General features: G+C 36.4%; 2 protein-coding genes across 2 annotated transcripts; both read right to left on the bottom strand.

Moving 5' to 3' along the window:
* Positions 1-12,983: 12,983 nt before the first annotated feature.
* On the bottom strand, positions 12,984-14,485 carry LOC139868243 (uncharacterized). The gene is made up of 3 exons (XM_071856571.1): positions 14,134-14,485; positions 13,300-13,381; positions 12,984-13,202 (listed from the first exon to the last, which is right to left on the bottom strand). Exons 1-3 carry the CDS (start codon positions 14,424-14,426, stop codon positions 12,984-12,986), a joined length of 594 nt encoding a protein of 197 aa, XP_071712672.1. The 5' UTR covers positions 14,427-14,485.
* Positions 14,486-14,752: 267 nt separating this feature from the next.
* On the bottom strand, positions 14,753-16,335 carry LOC139868242 (uncharacterized). Its single transcript, XM_071856570.1, has 4 exons — positions 16,105-16,335; positions 15,924-15,996; positions 15,726-15,815; positions 14,753-15,414 (listed from the first exon to the last, which is right to left on the bottom strand). The coding sequence occupies exons 1-4, from the start codon at positions 16,333-16,335 to the stop codon at positions 14,753-14,755; spliced, it is 1,056 nt and encodes a 351-aa protein (XP_071712671.1).
* Between the last annotated feature and the right edge of the window lie 220 nt (positions 16,336-16,555).

Raw genomic sequence — 16,555 nt, 5'->3', positions numbered from 1 at the left:
ACTGATCCCGCCTAGAAAACCGGTGAAGAAGCTATTGCCTAACCCTGTAAAAGGAGAGCATGATCTCTGGAGTTGGCATTCACACTAAGTCACAATTAATAACACATAACACTCTCAATGAGTTACCTTCGTATCTTGGTGGCGTAAAGTACGATACCTTCGTACTACCTTCGGGGAATCGCCAACAAGCATACATTCATCATCATACCTTGTAACACCATCCATTGAATGATCAGATCTCAACATCCTTGTTCCCTTAACAAGGGTAGCCAAGAATTGTACAAACAAGTCACTATATATATCGTGTAAATATATGATAAATTAAGCCATTTGATCTTAATGTTTGTCTAAAAAATTTTGGATGAACTTAAAGTTTTTTTTTTTTTTTTTTTTTTTTTTATGTGAATGTTCCTAATGATTGAAATTGTTACGTGGTATTTAGGATCTTTTACGTCAAAAAAATACTTTAGATAATTTTAAGCTAACATTAAGGACAAATGACATAATTTTATCTAAATATATCATGTAATCAAATCACACATATATTAATTTAATCATATAATTATAATATTATATATTATATCATGTAACTATATCACACATATTTTAATCATATATCATAAGTAACTAATTAATAGTTCGCAGTTTCAAAAAAATTAACTAATTAATTGATTAATTATTATACAAAAAGAGTATCGTACGTGTAAATTATGCCTATATACTAATAAGTGCTACGTGTAAATTATGCCTACATACTAATAAGTGCACAAGTTTTGGTCGCACTACTACAGAAAAGGAGATTCCAAACCTGTTTTTAGGGGATTGCAAACCGGTTTTAAAACCGGTTTGTAATCGTAGGGGTTTATAAAGCCTAGACCGGTTTTGTAACCGGTTTCCAATCTACACCTTCGAGACCGGTTTCATACAAAAAACAGGTTTCGTATGTTGTGTATAGAGACCTCTTTTTAGCTAAAAACCGGTTTGGATGCTATTTTTTTTTTAAAAAAAATAATTATTTGTTTTCCTACAGCTGTTTAACAAGAACTAGATCGATGTTGTATCTTCTTAAACCAAACCAGATACTAGCGATAAAAATAAAATCATACCAAACTGCAATTAAAATCACAAACTTATATTACCAACAATTCCTTGAGGTACAAAATTATTCTCAAGCAAATTAATACACTAAGTTGAGTTTAATTAATCTATACAAAGTAGTAACAAGTAAATAACTACAACAAGATACCCATTACATCTAATATTTTAATTCTAATGAAAATATCACTACTCAAGAACTTCGTGAAAGGGCTATAATGCACTAGCAGATGAAGCGTCCCAATAACACTAATCGAACCTATTTACAAATCCAATCGAATTAACCTGTTTATAAATAAGCAAAATAAAACTATGGATTGATGAATCTGAACGAACTGGTGATGAATCTGAATAACCTGTTTACTTCACATGAATTGATGAATTCGAATTGAAAGAATAGATCGAATATGGCCGGTAGTGAATAAAGATGGTGGCGGTGACGATGAGGTTTTGTGTTTGAAAATGTTTGAATTTTGAAAGCGTTTGAAAATTTTCAAAAGTTTGATATACATATATGCAGCTTCGGAATATGCACGAAAAATGAAAATGCGTAAGTATCTACAATTGGAACCGGTTTTTAATGCAAAGGGGTTTCAAAGGGAGATTTTTTTAGGGGAAATTGGAACCGGTTTTGGTAAAAAAGAGGTTTCGAAGGGTCGGAACCGGTTTTCTTAAAAAAGGGGTTTCGAAAGTATACTTTGAAGACCGGTTTTTTTTAAAAACCGGTTCCGGATTTCCACCCAAATTGAAAACCTGTCTCTTTCATCCTTTGAAACCGGTTTTTCCAACTTTTTTTAAAAACAGGTTTGCATTAGGGGTTTAGAATGTCAAATGTGTAGTAGTGTCGTTTTGAGTTATCAAAGTTGTCGTTTACTCTTTCTATGGATTGTTTATTATAATGTTTTGCGAAATATAATTAATAGTATTCAGCATGGTTGGCATTCCATTATGTATGTGTATCAGGGCACTCAAGTTCGAATCCAGGTTGGTTTTTTTTCTTTACAAAAAACCCTACCTTCTAACGAAATCGAATTTCTTTGGCATTCATCTGCTTCATTTGTTTCTTCCATGCTCACTTCATCGACATAATTCAATTGGATTTCTTGTTTCCGTTAATCTGTAAGTGTTTATAGTGTATTTTATTATTGGATTACTTTACGATGTTTTAGATGTTTAGAATTGAGTTACTAAATTCTACACTTTTTTATGCATCAGTTATCGTTACTCTATTGATGATGTAATTGAGTCGTTAGTTCAACAAGTTTTTTTTTTGTATAAATGGTGCCTGGTAGTTGTTTTATTGTTTCTGATACTATGTTATATAATAGTTTCTGTATGTCTAGAGTCTCTTTTGTTTGCTATCATTTGGTATTTATATTTGGGAGCGAATAGAGTTTAACAAAAGGCGCATCAATTTCAGATTGGTCACGTTTGTTGCCGATTTGTTCAAAGAAGATTTGAATTGGTGAGTATTTTGTGTGGTTTGAGGCTTACCTTTACACCTCATTATATGTCGTCTTTTTGTATGTAAGGTTTTGATTTTGGGTTCTAAAGTTTATTTTAAGTATTGTATCATCTTATCATAATTGGTGTATAATTATTATGATGATGAATTTTTTTTCAACAATGATTAGGCACATTCTTTTCCGCTTCAGAATTCGATGCACGACCCGTCTATGTTATGAAGTTGTTGTTATAGGTATTGCCTATATGCATATGATCTCTTTGTGTGTTTATGTTTTTGCTACCTTTACGTCACGCTTTATTCTTAACGCACATTACTGATTCACGGTCACGGATAGTTACTCTTGCGGACCTAGGGTTGGGCAACATGTGTTGGAAAGTACATTCGTAATAGTGAATATGTATGCATATATTTAGGTGATGCTTGTTTTTAAGTAGTAAACATGCATGTAAGCTAGACACTATTCATGATTGAGCTTCGTCAACCAAATTACAAAAGAAACACAACAACTAACCAAACCACGACCGAAGCAAGGAGCAAACTATCAAAACAAAATAGTGAAATAGAAATCAAACAACACGGCGAAAACTAAAATACCAAAAGGTCATCTTCAAACACCTCCAACTTTGCCTCTCGTGTGCGTTACCTTTTTGCTTTTTGAGATCGAATTTAATAACTTTCCATCCACATGTTGATTATTAACTGCCTTCCCTTTGGAATTTAATCTTTGCCATCAACTTTAGAACGGTGTATTTCCTTTCCCGACTGCGATTTGAAAGAGTACAATAACACTTTCGACTAACCACTTTCAATTAGCAATGCACTAACATTACCTCCACCCGCGCAACATCTCCCACTAACTTAAAACTAAATTACATGAGGCTTGAGTTGTATTTTAATGAACATAAATACAAGTAATTAATTCGTCTAATAATCAATTATCATGACAAGTTCAAATCATTAAATCTTACTCTCCGTTATTCTCAATATTTCAAATAATATATATTATTACGTTCTAGGTGTGTAAGTTTATACCTCCGAAAGCTAATATAAATTTATTCGTATAATTATGTTTTGTATATTACGAACAAATCATACGGTAGTTACAATGGACCCACACATGTATGTTTCGACCAACAAGAATAAAGAAAAAGAAAAAAAATATGGGCGTTTGTATAAAGATAACGGAGAAGAACGGCTAGAGAAACGCCGAAATAGATTGAGAAAATGCTGGTTGTTCCCAACAAACGAAAACCCATTCTACTATGCTCTATACATGCTTAAACTCGTAGTGAGTTAAGATAATTCGAAATAAATCAGTACTACACAATTGTGACGATATGTACTTTTATTCGTCTTCCAAACAATGAGAAAGTCAGACCTTAAAAATTAAAATCAGTGAATTTAGTGAAAGGTCACTTGAATATTAAATCCGTTTTACACAACACGGGGTTGTCTACTTTTTACTGGGGGTGTGCGTGGTACGGTTCCGGACAAACTTGTTTGATTCGGTTCCGTCCCGAATCCCAATTTGAAGCAAAAAACATGGATCGAGGACCGAACCAAATATTATCGGTTCGGTACGATAAGGTACGGTTCGGGTGTTTTAGTGTTTTTTTCGGGTTTGGACCGGTTCGGTCCGGACCGAACACCGAAAATTCGTAAAACTGTGGACCAAGGACCGAACCGAAAAAGCTCAGTTCGGTTCGGGATCGGTTCAATCCGGTACGGTCTTCGCTTATTTCCCTACCATGCACACCCCTACTTTTGCAACCTTCCATTCGACTAGACATATAGTTTATGAATAAATTTTACATCTAGTTTATGAATTAATCAAGCGTCGATTTATTGGCAATTTACTGTCATTTAGAGCCTAAATTGAATTTCATATAGGATTTAAAATCCATGGAAATTTGATTCTACCATATTCACGGTGTCTCATTTTTTATTTTTTATTTTTTTATTTTTTATTTTTTATATATATTTATTTATTTCTTAAAATTTTTTCTACTTATAAGCCGGAGGTCCTTTTGAAAGCAATCCCTCAATACAAAGAACATTGAGATCGATGACATTCTTTACTATAGGGTTGAACTTTGGATCAAGGCATATATTAAGCCCAATAAAAAGTCCACATTCCATATGATGGATTTGAATGAATAAGGCCATAAGGGTGTCTATTTTGGCGCCTGGCAGGTTGATATTAAGGACAACATGAGCTTCTTTTTTTTTCCTTAGAAAAACAACGAATATATATTTAAACAGGGCCGTCTCAATAATTCGAAGGCTCAAGGCGAAAATAAAAAAGGACCCTTGTACACGGAAATCCCATAAACATGAGTAAAGATGTGTGGGCTTGAGAACTGAGCTTGAAAAGAGGGGGAAAAAAAAAGAGGCCCTAAAATTATATAGACTAATACTCATAAGTTAACTTACTATTTTTTTTTTAATTTAAATTTATTGAACACATTATTTTTATTTACTTATATATATATATATATATATATATATATATATATATATATATATATATATATATATATATATATATATATATATATATATATATATATAATTTTGGACCCTTCAAAAATTTTGGGCCCTAGGCGATCACCTATCTTGCATATGTTCAAAAACGCTTTAAAGGAACATTTCATCTAGAAAAATGAAATGCTGATAACATGAGCTGATAATTACTTAATAAGATTGCCATATTAACCCTGATCTTGTCAACCCGCGTACCAAACCTTAACCCGAACCCAACCTGAAAATTTAAACGCGTTTACTGGTGAAAAAGAGAATAGATATTAGATATAGAGATAAAAAGAGAAAACATACTGAATTTTCGTAAAGAAACATGTTTAAATCCCAACTGTAACTGGACTATCACAGTGCATTTAAGTTTAAAGAGATTTTTGGTAATGAAGTTGTGATGTGGTTCAGCGGTTGGTGGCCTGCCTCCGTTAGGGGAGGTCAGGAGTTCGACCCTCGTTGGCTACATTTTAAAAATACAATTTCATCACTGCCATGAAGCATCCACCCATGGCACATTTCCCATATCGTTTGGGGGGTAAAGGGGAGGGGGTTTTACTTGGCCGTGCCCTTGGATCAGTTTCAAGGTTTCCTCCCGGGCAGCGATGGGGGCGGAGTTATTATCGCTGCATCGGCATAGCCGAAACGGGAGATGATCGCAACGGGTAGTTTAGTCCCCCTCGGGTGATCCCAATCGCTGTTCAAAAAAAATCAAAATAATCCAACAATAATTTGATGTCTGCCTTTTAATATTTCATCAGCATGAACAATGTTGGAAGCTTCGACGAGCCCAACACACCCACTATAGAGGACCTAGGTTATACTCACTCACTAGACCAACACTTTGACGTTGGTTAGCCTTTAATTTTATGAATCCTTAGTGCACAATAGTATTTAGGCGACAGTGTCGACCATATATCATTCAGGCGGTATAACCGACCATGTGTCACTTAGGCGGCAGAGCCGACCATATAATAAAAATAACACAAGTGCACTAAGAACTCAAACACGAACTAAGGCTTAACCGGAAAACTTAACAAAGAACACGTTTATTAATACAAAGAAACAATTACAATATTATGGACTCAACTCACACTCTTATTTCTTCACAACTTCTACTTCTAACTCTTCTTCACTTCTTACTTCTTCTCTACTTCACACTTCACTTACTCACACCTTACTCACAAATGAAATCAACACCCATATTTATGCTACTCCATGGAAACTTCTACACACTAGATTTTTTTATGGATAAATATCTAGATATTTTTACCACATAAAAATATCTAGATTTTTTTCATTTTAACATCTAGATTTTTCTTCATATATATATTAATATCTAGATATTTATTTTACATTTTAATATCTAGATATATATATATATATATTACTAATTCCATATTATCTAAATTTGCATTGTATTTTAACACTCCCCCTCAATGCAAATTTTCTTCCAATGATGTCTTGCAGACCATTCCAAGTGCTTCTCTGAATTTTGTAAACTTTGGTTTACTTAGACTCTTGGTGAATATATCTGCAACTTGTTCATCTGTCTTTGTTGGCACCATCTTGATCTCCCCTTCAAGGACCTTCTCGCGAAGATAGTGATAGTGTACTTCTATATGTTTTGTTCTTGCGTGAAAGACTGGATTCTCTGCTAGACGTATAGCTGATAGGTTATCACAGAAAAGCTCTACTTGATAGTCTGTTGATTGATGAAGATCTTCCATTAGTTGTTTCAACCATGTAATTTCTTGTGTTGCTGATGATGCCGATCGATATTCTGCTTCGGTGCTTGATAAGGATACAGTTGGTTGTCTCTTGTTGCACCATGATATTACTCCCGATCCAAGACTAAACATGTATCCAGTTGTTGATCGTCGTGTATCATAGTCTCCAGCGTAATCAGCGTCACAATATCCAGTCACGTGACATTCTTTTGTTTTCTTGTACAAAATGCCAAAGTTAATAGTGCCTTTAACATACCTTAAGATGCGTCGTACAACATCAAGGTGAGGCTTCTTCGGATTGCTCATGTATCGACTAACCACTCCAACTGCATAAGATATGTCTGGCCGGCTTAGTGTGAGATAAATAAGACTTCCGACCATCTTTCGATACATGGTAACATCTTGAAGACTTTTTCCTTCATCTGCCCGTAGTTTTGTATTCGGATCCATCGGAGTTGAGATAGGTTTGCAATTAAGCATTCCGTACTTTTGTAAAAGATCTCGCGCATATTTCTGTTGTCCCAGAAATAATCCTTCTCTTTTCTGCTCTATTTCGAGTCCAAGAAAATGTTTGAGTTCTCCAAGCTCCTTCATATGAAATTTGATAGACAGATTCTCTCTTGTTCTTTGGATCTCCTCATAGTGATCTCCCGTGATGATTAAGTCATCCACATATACTAGCACTATGGCTAGTTTTCCTTGATCTTGTTTCACAAATAAACTAGAATCTGAAGGAGCAACTGTGAAACCACTTTGTACTAAGAACTCGCCAATCTTCCCGTACCAAGCTCTTGGAGCCTGCTTCAAGCCGTATAGTGCTTTCTTTAATTTGCAGACATGGTCAGGATGGGACTTGTTCTCAAAGCCTCTTGGTTGCTCCATATAAATTTCTTTGTCAAGTTCTCCAAGTAAGAAAGCGTTCTTGACATCCATCTGCCACATCTTCCAAGATTTGCTAGCGGCTAAAGCTAGTAGAGCTCGAATTGTTGTGATTTTCGCCACTGGACTAAACGTTTCTTCATAATCCAGCCCATATTGTTGAGAAAAACCTCTAGCAACAAGTCGAGCTTTATACCTTTCAATGGAGCCATCTGATCGAGTCTTCACCTTGTAAACCCATTTATAAGATATTGGTTTTACATCTTTTGGCTTTGGAACTAAACTCCATGTCTGGTTTTCTTTTTGTGCATTAATTTCTTCTTCCATCGCTTTCTGCCATTCTTGACTTTGTGCTGCTTCTTCATAAGTGGAAGGCTCAATAGGTATTGATTCATCCACATGAGCAGCATTGGCATACCTCGGATTAGGTTGCATCGGCCTTGTTGATCTCCGTAATTCTTGCACATGCTCCTCGGCATCCATTTGGCTTGGACGAACCTCTTCGGATGTAGATTGATGTACCCCAGTTTTCCATGGACTCGTTTCCTTAGAGTACGATCCATCTCCTTCTTTAATTGGATCCGATATGTGCTCTTTATGTTCTTCTTTCTCTTTTAGAACTTCTTCTAATCCATGAGATTCTGGAAGCTCTATCTTTTGAGGTGACCACCATGAAGAAGCTTCATCAAATACCACATTTCTTGAAGTATGACACTTTCCAGTATTTGGATCACAACATCTCCATCCTTTTCTTGATTCATCATAACCGACAAAAATGCACCGAATTGCCTTCTTATCAAATTTGCTTCGTAGATGATCTGGTACGAAGACGTAACATACACATCCAAAAACCTTGAGATGGTGGACGGTTGGCTTGATCTTCCATAATTTTTCATAAGGTGAAATATACCCCAACTTTGTTTGTGGGGGTCTGTTAATCACGTACGACGTCGTCCTCATACATTCGGTCCAAAATCTACCTGGTACATTCTTACCATGAAGCATATTTCGACAAGTTTCGGCAAGGTGGCGATTCTTGCGTTCTGCCACTCCATTCTGCTGTGGAGTATTGGGGCAAGTTAATTGCCTTCTGATCTTGTGCTTCTCAAGATAGATATTGAACTCGGTTGATAAATATTATCCTCCATTATCTGTGCGTAAGCATCGAATCTTAGTATTGAGCTCACTTTCTACCTTGTTCTTGAACTCTTTAAACTTCTGAAAAGTCTCCAACTTTTCCTTCATGAAGTAAACCCATACATACCTTGAGAAGTCATCAATGAATGTCACCATATATTTCATACCTCCAAGTGATGTTTGTTTCACTGGGCCGAAGACATCTGAGTGTATGAGCTCTAGTGGTGTCTTGGACTAATGCGCTGACTCCTTGAATGGCAGTTGGTGAGCTTTGCCAAATTGACATCCAGCACATATTGTATCTGTTCGGATATCAATTTGAGGAAGCCCATTTACTATGCGTTTCACCATCATGTCCTTTAACTTATTGTATCCCACATGCCCAAGACGTTCATGCCACAGATCAGCCGTCTCATTCTTTCGAGTCTTATCCACATATGCTGTTTCAGCAGATAGTACATAGACCGACTCTATTCTTCTTCCTTGCATAATTGGATTGCCAACCACCTTCACTCTCTTGAATACGGACACATCTTCTGGTCCAAAGAGCACATAATTTCCTTCTGCTGTCAATTGTGGTAATGACAGTAAATTCTTCTTTAGGCCAGGGACAAGATACACCTTCTCGAGTTAGAGCTTATGAGAGCTGCCTTCATTTGGAATTATTGTCTTTCCAATGTGAGAAATAGATAACTTTGAATTGTCGGCTGTCAACACGACTCTCTTTCCTTTGTAATCCTCCATTTCTTGCAGCTTTGTCCCATCGTTGGTCATATGATATGAGCACCCAGAATCGACGATCCAATCATCTTTGTAGTTTATTTTTGACTTTAAAGTTGTTGTAAGAGCTTGATCATCTATGTCAGCTTCAACAGAGATTCCAGCTTCTGCATCCCATGTTTCCTTATTAATGGTTGCTTCGAATGTGATCTCTTTCTTCTCATCTCTTGCGGCGGACACATTTCCTTCGAAAGTTCGCCTTCTGGGGAATCTACAATCTCGAGCAAAATGACCCTTCTTGCCACAATTGAAGCATTCACCATTCTTTCTCTTATCATTTTCCCCGTATCGTTGGCGATGATCTCTTCTTCCTTGTTGAGCTCCCCCTGAAGCGTTGCCTTTTGATTTTGGGTGACCCTTCCACCCATATGTCTTACTTTCTTTCATCGCCTCTTGTCTTCGAGATGTTGCTTTCTTCTTATTGGTGAAAAGTGCATCTTCTCCGTCTTTTATGGTTACTTCATTCATCTGCTTGGCTAATGCCTCTTGATTAGCCAATAGATTCTCCAACTCTATTAATGATGGTTGAGTAGGACATCCTCTCACAGCGGCTATAAATCCATTATACTCGGATCTTAAGCCATGGATGATAATTCTCTTCATCCTTGCATCACTCACTTTCTCTTCAGGAGCAAGCTGAGATATCTCACGGCAAATAGATTTCACCTTGGTGAAATACTGGGAAATAGACAAACTTCCTTGTGAGATACCTGCGAGCTCATTTTTCAAGAGCTGGAGGCGTGCTTCATTCTTCTTTGAAAATAACTTGTCAAAAGTTTCTCAAGCTGCCTTCGGTGTTCTCTCGTCACGGATGTGCTCCAATAGATCCCCCTCGATTGTAGTCTTCAGTATAAATAAAGCCTTCCCGGCCTTGATGTTCCATTTTCTCAAGGCTTCGACATTTTCTTTCGGTGGAGGCGTTGTGTCACTACCAGCAACTATTTCTCATAAATCGTGTCCTTGTAGGTAGGATTCTATGCAAGTCCGCCAATAACCATAGTTGTGGTTATTGAGAATCTTGATTCCACTGCTCGTACTTGCAAGATCTGCCATCATGACGTCCAACGTCCAATAAGCTTGGTCCCTGACCGATGAGCTTTCACAGTTCCTAACTGTGCTCCGACAGAATCTCCCTTAGAGCCTTGGTGAAAACAAGTCGATGTAAACGTCCAACGTTTACCGATTTCCTCCACTAGAAATGGTCCCGAACGACCCGCTCTGATACCAATTGTTGGAAGCTTCGACTAGCCCAACACACTCACTATAGAGGACCTAGGTTATACTCACTCACTAAACCAATACTTTGACGTTGGTTAGCCTTTAATTTTATGAATCCTTAGTGCACAATAGTATTTAGGCGACAGTGTCGACCATATATCATTCAGGCGGTATAACCGACCATGTATCACTTAGGCGGCAGAGCCGACCATATAATAAAAATAACACAAGTGCACTAAGAACTCAAACACGAACTAAGGCTTAACCGGGAAACTTAACAAAGAACACTTTTATTAATACAAAGAAACAATTACAATATTATGGACTCAACTCACACTCTTATTTCTTCACAACTTCTACTTCTAACTCTTCTTCTCTACTTCACACTTCACTTACTCACACCTTACTCACAAATGAAATCAACACCCATATTTATACTACTTCATGGAAACTTCTACACACTAGATTTTTCCATGGATAAATATCTAGATATTTTTACCACATAAAAATATCTAGATTTTTTTCATTTTAACATCTAGATTTTTCTTCATATATATTAATATCTAGATATTTCTTTTACATTTTAATATCTAGATATTTATATACATTACTAATTCCATATTATCTAAATTTGCATTGTATTTTAACAAACAATGAGTAAGTAACAACATTGAGTATAATCAGAAAAAGTAGCATGAGCTATAAACATAATCCAAGAGGTTATCTGTGCCTAGATTCGTTCTTAAATCTTGTGTTCACTTTCTCTATAAAGTATTTTTACCCAACGATTGTCTCGGTTACACGAAATCTTTACAGGGATAAGACAAGAACGCAATAAGTGATTTTGGCAATGAAATCACTAATCAAATTTCTGAGAAAATATGTGTGTGTTTTCTGTTTCTTGATGAATGCAGAATGAGGAAAAACGAAATATGATAACTCCTCAAATGGCAGTTGTAATTTGAAAGAACACAACCTTTCAAACAGGCGGGAAAAACTGTTAAATGACACCCTTTCATTAAAATGTATAGTAACAGATAGTGCCAGGGGCGCTGCCCCTTGGACACCCGCAAGGGGGCGCAGCCCCCTTGACCCCTGCATTTTGCGCGACAGTTAATAGCCAACTCTTACAGGCATGTACTCCACACTCTCCGAACCCGTTGTTAAGTATAGCTAGCTAACACCTGCATTCAAGTAAATCGCAACTAACCAATCGCAACTAACTAAAATGTACGTTGGATGACACTAAAATCACCAACATTATCGCTTTGAGTTTCATCTAAGATTTAGATGAATAAGTTAAGTGGTACACGTGTATATGATGTTGTGGTAATTGATGTTAGTGCATAAACATAAGGCCCTCGTTCATTTAGACTTCGTACAAAATCAAAGTTATACTGTCGTGTACGAAATCAAAGTTATACTGTCAGAGTCCATCCGTACGGATACGAAATACATCCGTATGGATACGAAATACATCCGTACGGATAGAGTGCTGCTTAGCGGATAAGTTATATCCTTACGGATAAAGGACGCATCTGTACGGATACATCTGTAGACTCTATAATTACGTGATTTCGGGTTCATTGTCAAGGTTGCGAACCCTAACACCTCTTAGTCAATTCCAGTCGTTCATTAGTAAACCCTAATCGATTCCAAGTCATTCCAAGTTGTTTTCACAAGGTAATCGATCAATTAATCGAATGTTTTCGACTACAAACACTATATCGAGGATTCCGCACTCGATATAGCAATATATGATTGTTTAATTCTGTTTAAACAATCCTACAACTGAAGTTGTGTGCTGCCATTCTTAGTTTAAAGTCTATATATTTCCTTACATACTTACTTTGGGTGGGTAACTTAAATAAATTTTGAGTAAATACATCTAACAAGGTTTGAAGATGCTACATATCAATGTTAAAGATCATGCAACAAAATAAGTATACAAAACAGTTATTATGTGTCTGCTTAGATATTTGATAATTGGTAGAGACCACTGCTATTCATCATTGAAATTCATTTATGAATGTGAGTAAAGGCAGTTGATACCATATAACATACAATTTCATAAATGAATGCCAAAAAGGGACAAATGTGTGAATTAGTTTATCTAGACATGAATTATACGAAGCATCCACATTAAATTACCTATTATTTGAACTGAAATAGCTCGTCAAAACGCGTGGCAGGTAAAACAACCGCTCAAGGAACCTATTGTTCGCAGAAGATCTAGCGGGAATCTGACTACGAGACTGATTATTTGAAAAAACCGACCCTCTCATTTCCTGAGCCTTCTTTTGAGCTGATCGCAGTTTGTTCATTATCTTATCCATCGATGACGATCTCTTCTTTTCCAATTTCATCTAAAATTACATTAATCACTTCGGTAATTAATTTTTAATATTTAATATTTAATATAAAGATTAAAATAACACTTGGAATGTGCAGGTAAGTATGAACCTCGAGTTTCCGTATAGATGCTTCTGCTTTTGCTTTCTGCAGGTTCTCCCAAGCAGTAATTTTAGATTCCTCTCGTTTCATTCTAGTAAACAAAACAAATGAAATATTACATAAAAGCATTTTTTACAGGTTTTGGAATAGGGATGGCAAATGGGCAGATAAAACCCGTGACCCGCGGGTATCTGCGCCCGTGATGGGCGGGTAAATTCAAAAACATTCACCTACGGGTACAAGTCGGGTAAATTTTGTACCCACTGACGGGCAAGGTTGTAAAAGACGCGAAACGGGGTCGAGATGGTCGCGACCTTAAAACGTCGAGACGGGATTGAGACAGGGTCGAGACGGGGGGTCGAGACGGACTTTGACTGGCGTTGACTTTTATATATATATACACATTTTTTAAAGCCAAAAAATCTTCGTTGACTAGTTTGTACCTATAATCGCTATGATCCTCAATATAATACAAAAAAATAACAATAAACTACGCCAATTTTGATCGATTTGACCAACTTTTGACCGATTTTAACCGAATTTTTGACTTTTAACCGGCGTTGACCCGACCTTTCCTGCATTTGAGCCGACTTTTCGCTGTTGACCTACTTGTTAGACGACGGGACGGGGTCGAGACGCGCTAGTCACCAAAACGTTGCCACGGGCGTCGCAGCGGACGTCGTTTACAACACTGCTGACGGGTCGTGGGTATAATATACCCGTTGAGGGTAAAATACTAAAATGCGAACCGCAAACCCGTGATACCCGTTTGAACAATCCGCGGGTATACCCGTTAAAGGTTTTTGAGTTTGAAAACCAAAACTAAAAAGTAGACAAACATACTTTGAGAGACTTTTTGTCATTTCTGAAACTTCCCAATCTGCAGATCGAACCTCGAGGGCTTTTCGTTTCCAGTTATCCACCATTTCCGAGCCAGATCTTCTACCTGGAATTCTCGTTCTACTATTCGTAGACCATCTTGATAAACTGACTTGATTATCTACTTGTACATCCACAACATCTGCTTTAGACGTACGGATCTCTTCAACGGGTATTAAAGATGTTGATCGAGAGATAGAATTCGTTATCCTAGGAGATGTGTAAGGACTACACTCGGGGCTCATTTGGGTCGCCATGTCTCGTCTTGAAACATCACGAGAGATATTTGTAGCAGCATCAATGGTACAACCAGTTTTACCATCTGTGTAATGTACTAATGATTAAATGAGCCATAACTGAAAGCCCAAAATTAAGCTTATACTAGAATTTTTTTTTTTTTTTTTTTTTTGTGTTTAGCACATTTGTAGGTTAAGAACTTATTACAAAGGATCAGTAATTCGAGCACACATATATCAATAAAAGAAAACCTTAAAGGAATGGGGTTAATAGCTTCAGTAGCCAAATAACTGTACACCTAAATTAAAGATCTAAATCAAACATCTATAAAAGGGACTAAAAGAGGTTACGACTCACCTTGAGTTATTCGCAACAATGACTGACTCAGTGATTCAGAGCAACCATGTACACTGATCGATCTTGCCATACAAGGCTCATTAAGTGAAGGAAAGTTCCCATTGCTACTATGATGATCATGATATTGTATTCCCAAAGCATCATGATTAACTCTGCTTGAAAATGGTGATCCAGCGAGTAAATTCCCAAAATGCCCTCCATCAAACATATGTACTGCAGGTGAATAAACAGGGTTGTATGCAGAACCAGGTGGCCCAAGCGGCCCACTTTTCGCCTTGGGTCGCCTTTGCACCTGTTGACCCGTACGCCTTAAACTACCATCTCCTTCAGCTGGACTACATATCCACCTTTCAGCATCCTCCCATTTTGAAGGCAATGTTCTTCCACTGTTATATGACATTAATCCAGAACTCATTTGTCTTCTATTAACATTATTATGCAAAGGCACACGTTCCGAACTAGGACGATAATTCGGCGTTACTGGACTCAGAAACATGTTAGTTCTCTTACTGGAAACAGAACTTTTCATAATAAGCCTTGGAGATGAACTGGTCACATTTATCACTTGATTTTTCAGATCTAAAGACGTAGGTCTTTTCCGGTCAGACTTTCGTAACAGAATTTCAGATCTTGACTTCCTATACTGACAATCTATATAACACAAAATTTAATTTCAGTTGTATAATAAATGAAAAAAAAAAAAAAAAAAACCATCAGTAACTAACTAGCTGTATTTGTTAATTAGCCTTGCAGTGTATTAGATTCTTGATTTAATTACATGCATCCTCATGACTGACAACCCCCAACAATTCACCAACTAGCAACAAATGACAGCATTAATTAAATTAAATTTAAATCCATGTTAATAATAAAAATAAGTGCCACATTTTCATCACTATATTCATTAATAATTAATAATTAATAATTAAATAATAATAATAATAATAATAATACAGTAATACCTTTTAAAGCTTGAGAGAATGAGTTTCTAGCTGAATTTAGGGTTTGATTTTTGTCACCATCAATCTCAGCATCACTGTATTCTATTACACCTGTGCAGATACATATACATATACATACACATACAATATAAAACACTCATTTTCATTTCACTAAAATAAAATATTCAACAGTCAATTCACTCAGATTTTAAAAAATACCTTTTCCTTTTTCCTTTTCAACTTTTTTAATTATTCGATCTGGATCTGGACGAAATCCACGTCCGGACAAATGCTACAATGAATTTAACATCACATCAATCAATTCAAACAAATTATACAAAATTATACAAACGTGCAATATATACGAAATGAAATGTGATAGTTATAAATTAGTGATTACTCGAGACATATCGGAGGCGAATGAATCACGATCGAGTACATCGGAAGCTGAAGAACAACGATCAACGCTAGCTGAAGCAGAAGATGAAAACAAGCTGAAATTCGATAAAATTACGGAATCAGGACTAGCATCATTTCGATTATCATTACTGATACGGCTACTATCGCCATAGCTTGATCTGGATTGGTGGTAGTTAATTTTGTGATTTTGAAATGTTAGGTTTTGCTGCATTGTTGTATTAATATTTGTAATTTGTAATTTGTAAAATGTGGAGGTAGAATTATTAGTTATAATTGAAAATTGATTTGATTTGTTGGTGATTTAACGGAGAAAATGGCGCGCCTATTGGGAGAGAAAGTGAGAAGAGACAAGTGGTGTGATGATGGTGTTTGTTTGGATTAATTTTTATGTACTGCTGACACAAGATAGTGGGGACTAATATAATCAAGAT

The sequence above is a fragment of the Rutidosis leptorrhynchoides genome, chromosome 9 (genome assembly GCF_046630445.1).
Source record: "Rutidosis leptorrhynchoides isolate AG116_Rl617_1_P2 chromosome 9, CSIRO_AGI_Rlap_v1, whole genome shotgun sequence".
In the NCBI taxonomy this organism is placed as follows: Eukaryota; Viridiplantae; Streptophyta; class Magnoliopsida; order Asterales; family Asteraceae; genus Rutidosis; species Rutidosis leptorrhynchoides.
Note: the sequence above shows the minus strand (reverse complement) of the source record. Positions and strands in the feature narration are given on the sequence as shown.

What these genes read in the sequence shown, in the direction of transcription:
- LOC139868243 (XM_071856571.1), bottom strand. Translation starts at nt 14,426, where the DNA reads ATGGCGACCCAAATGAGCCCCGAGTGTAGTCCTTACACATCTCCTAGG. An exon ending in ATGACAAAAAGTCTCTCAAA is followed by an intron (nt 13,382 to 14,133) that starts GTATGTTTGTCT and finishes TTTGTTTACTAG; the next exon opens with AATGAAACGAGAGGAATCTA. An exon ending in CATCTATACGGAAACTCGAG is followed by an intron (nt 13,203 to 13,299) that starts GTTCATACTTAC and finishes ATGTAATTTTAG; the next exon opens with ATGAAATTGGAAAAGAAGAG.
- LOC139868242 (XM_071856570.1), bottom strand. Translation starts at nt 16,335, where the DNA reads ATGCAGCAAAACCTAACATTTCAAAATCACAAAATTAACTACCACCAA. An exon ending in TCGCCTCCGATATGTCTCGA is followed by an intron (nt 15,997 to 16,104) that starts GTAATCACTAAT and finishes AATTCATTGTAG; the next exon opens with CATTTGTCCGGACGTGGATT. An exon ending in TGAAAAGGAAAAAGGAAAAG is followed by an intron (nt 15,816 to 15,923) that starts GTATTTTTTAAA and finishes GTATCTGCACAG; the next exon opens with GTGTAATAGAATACAGTGAT.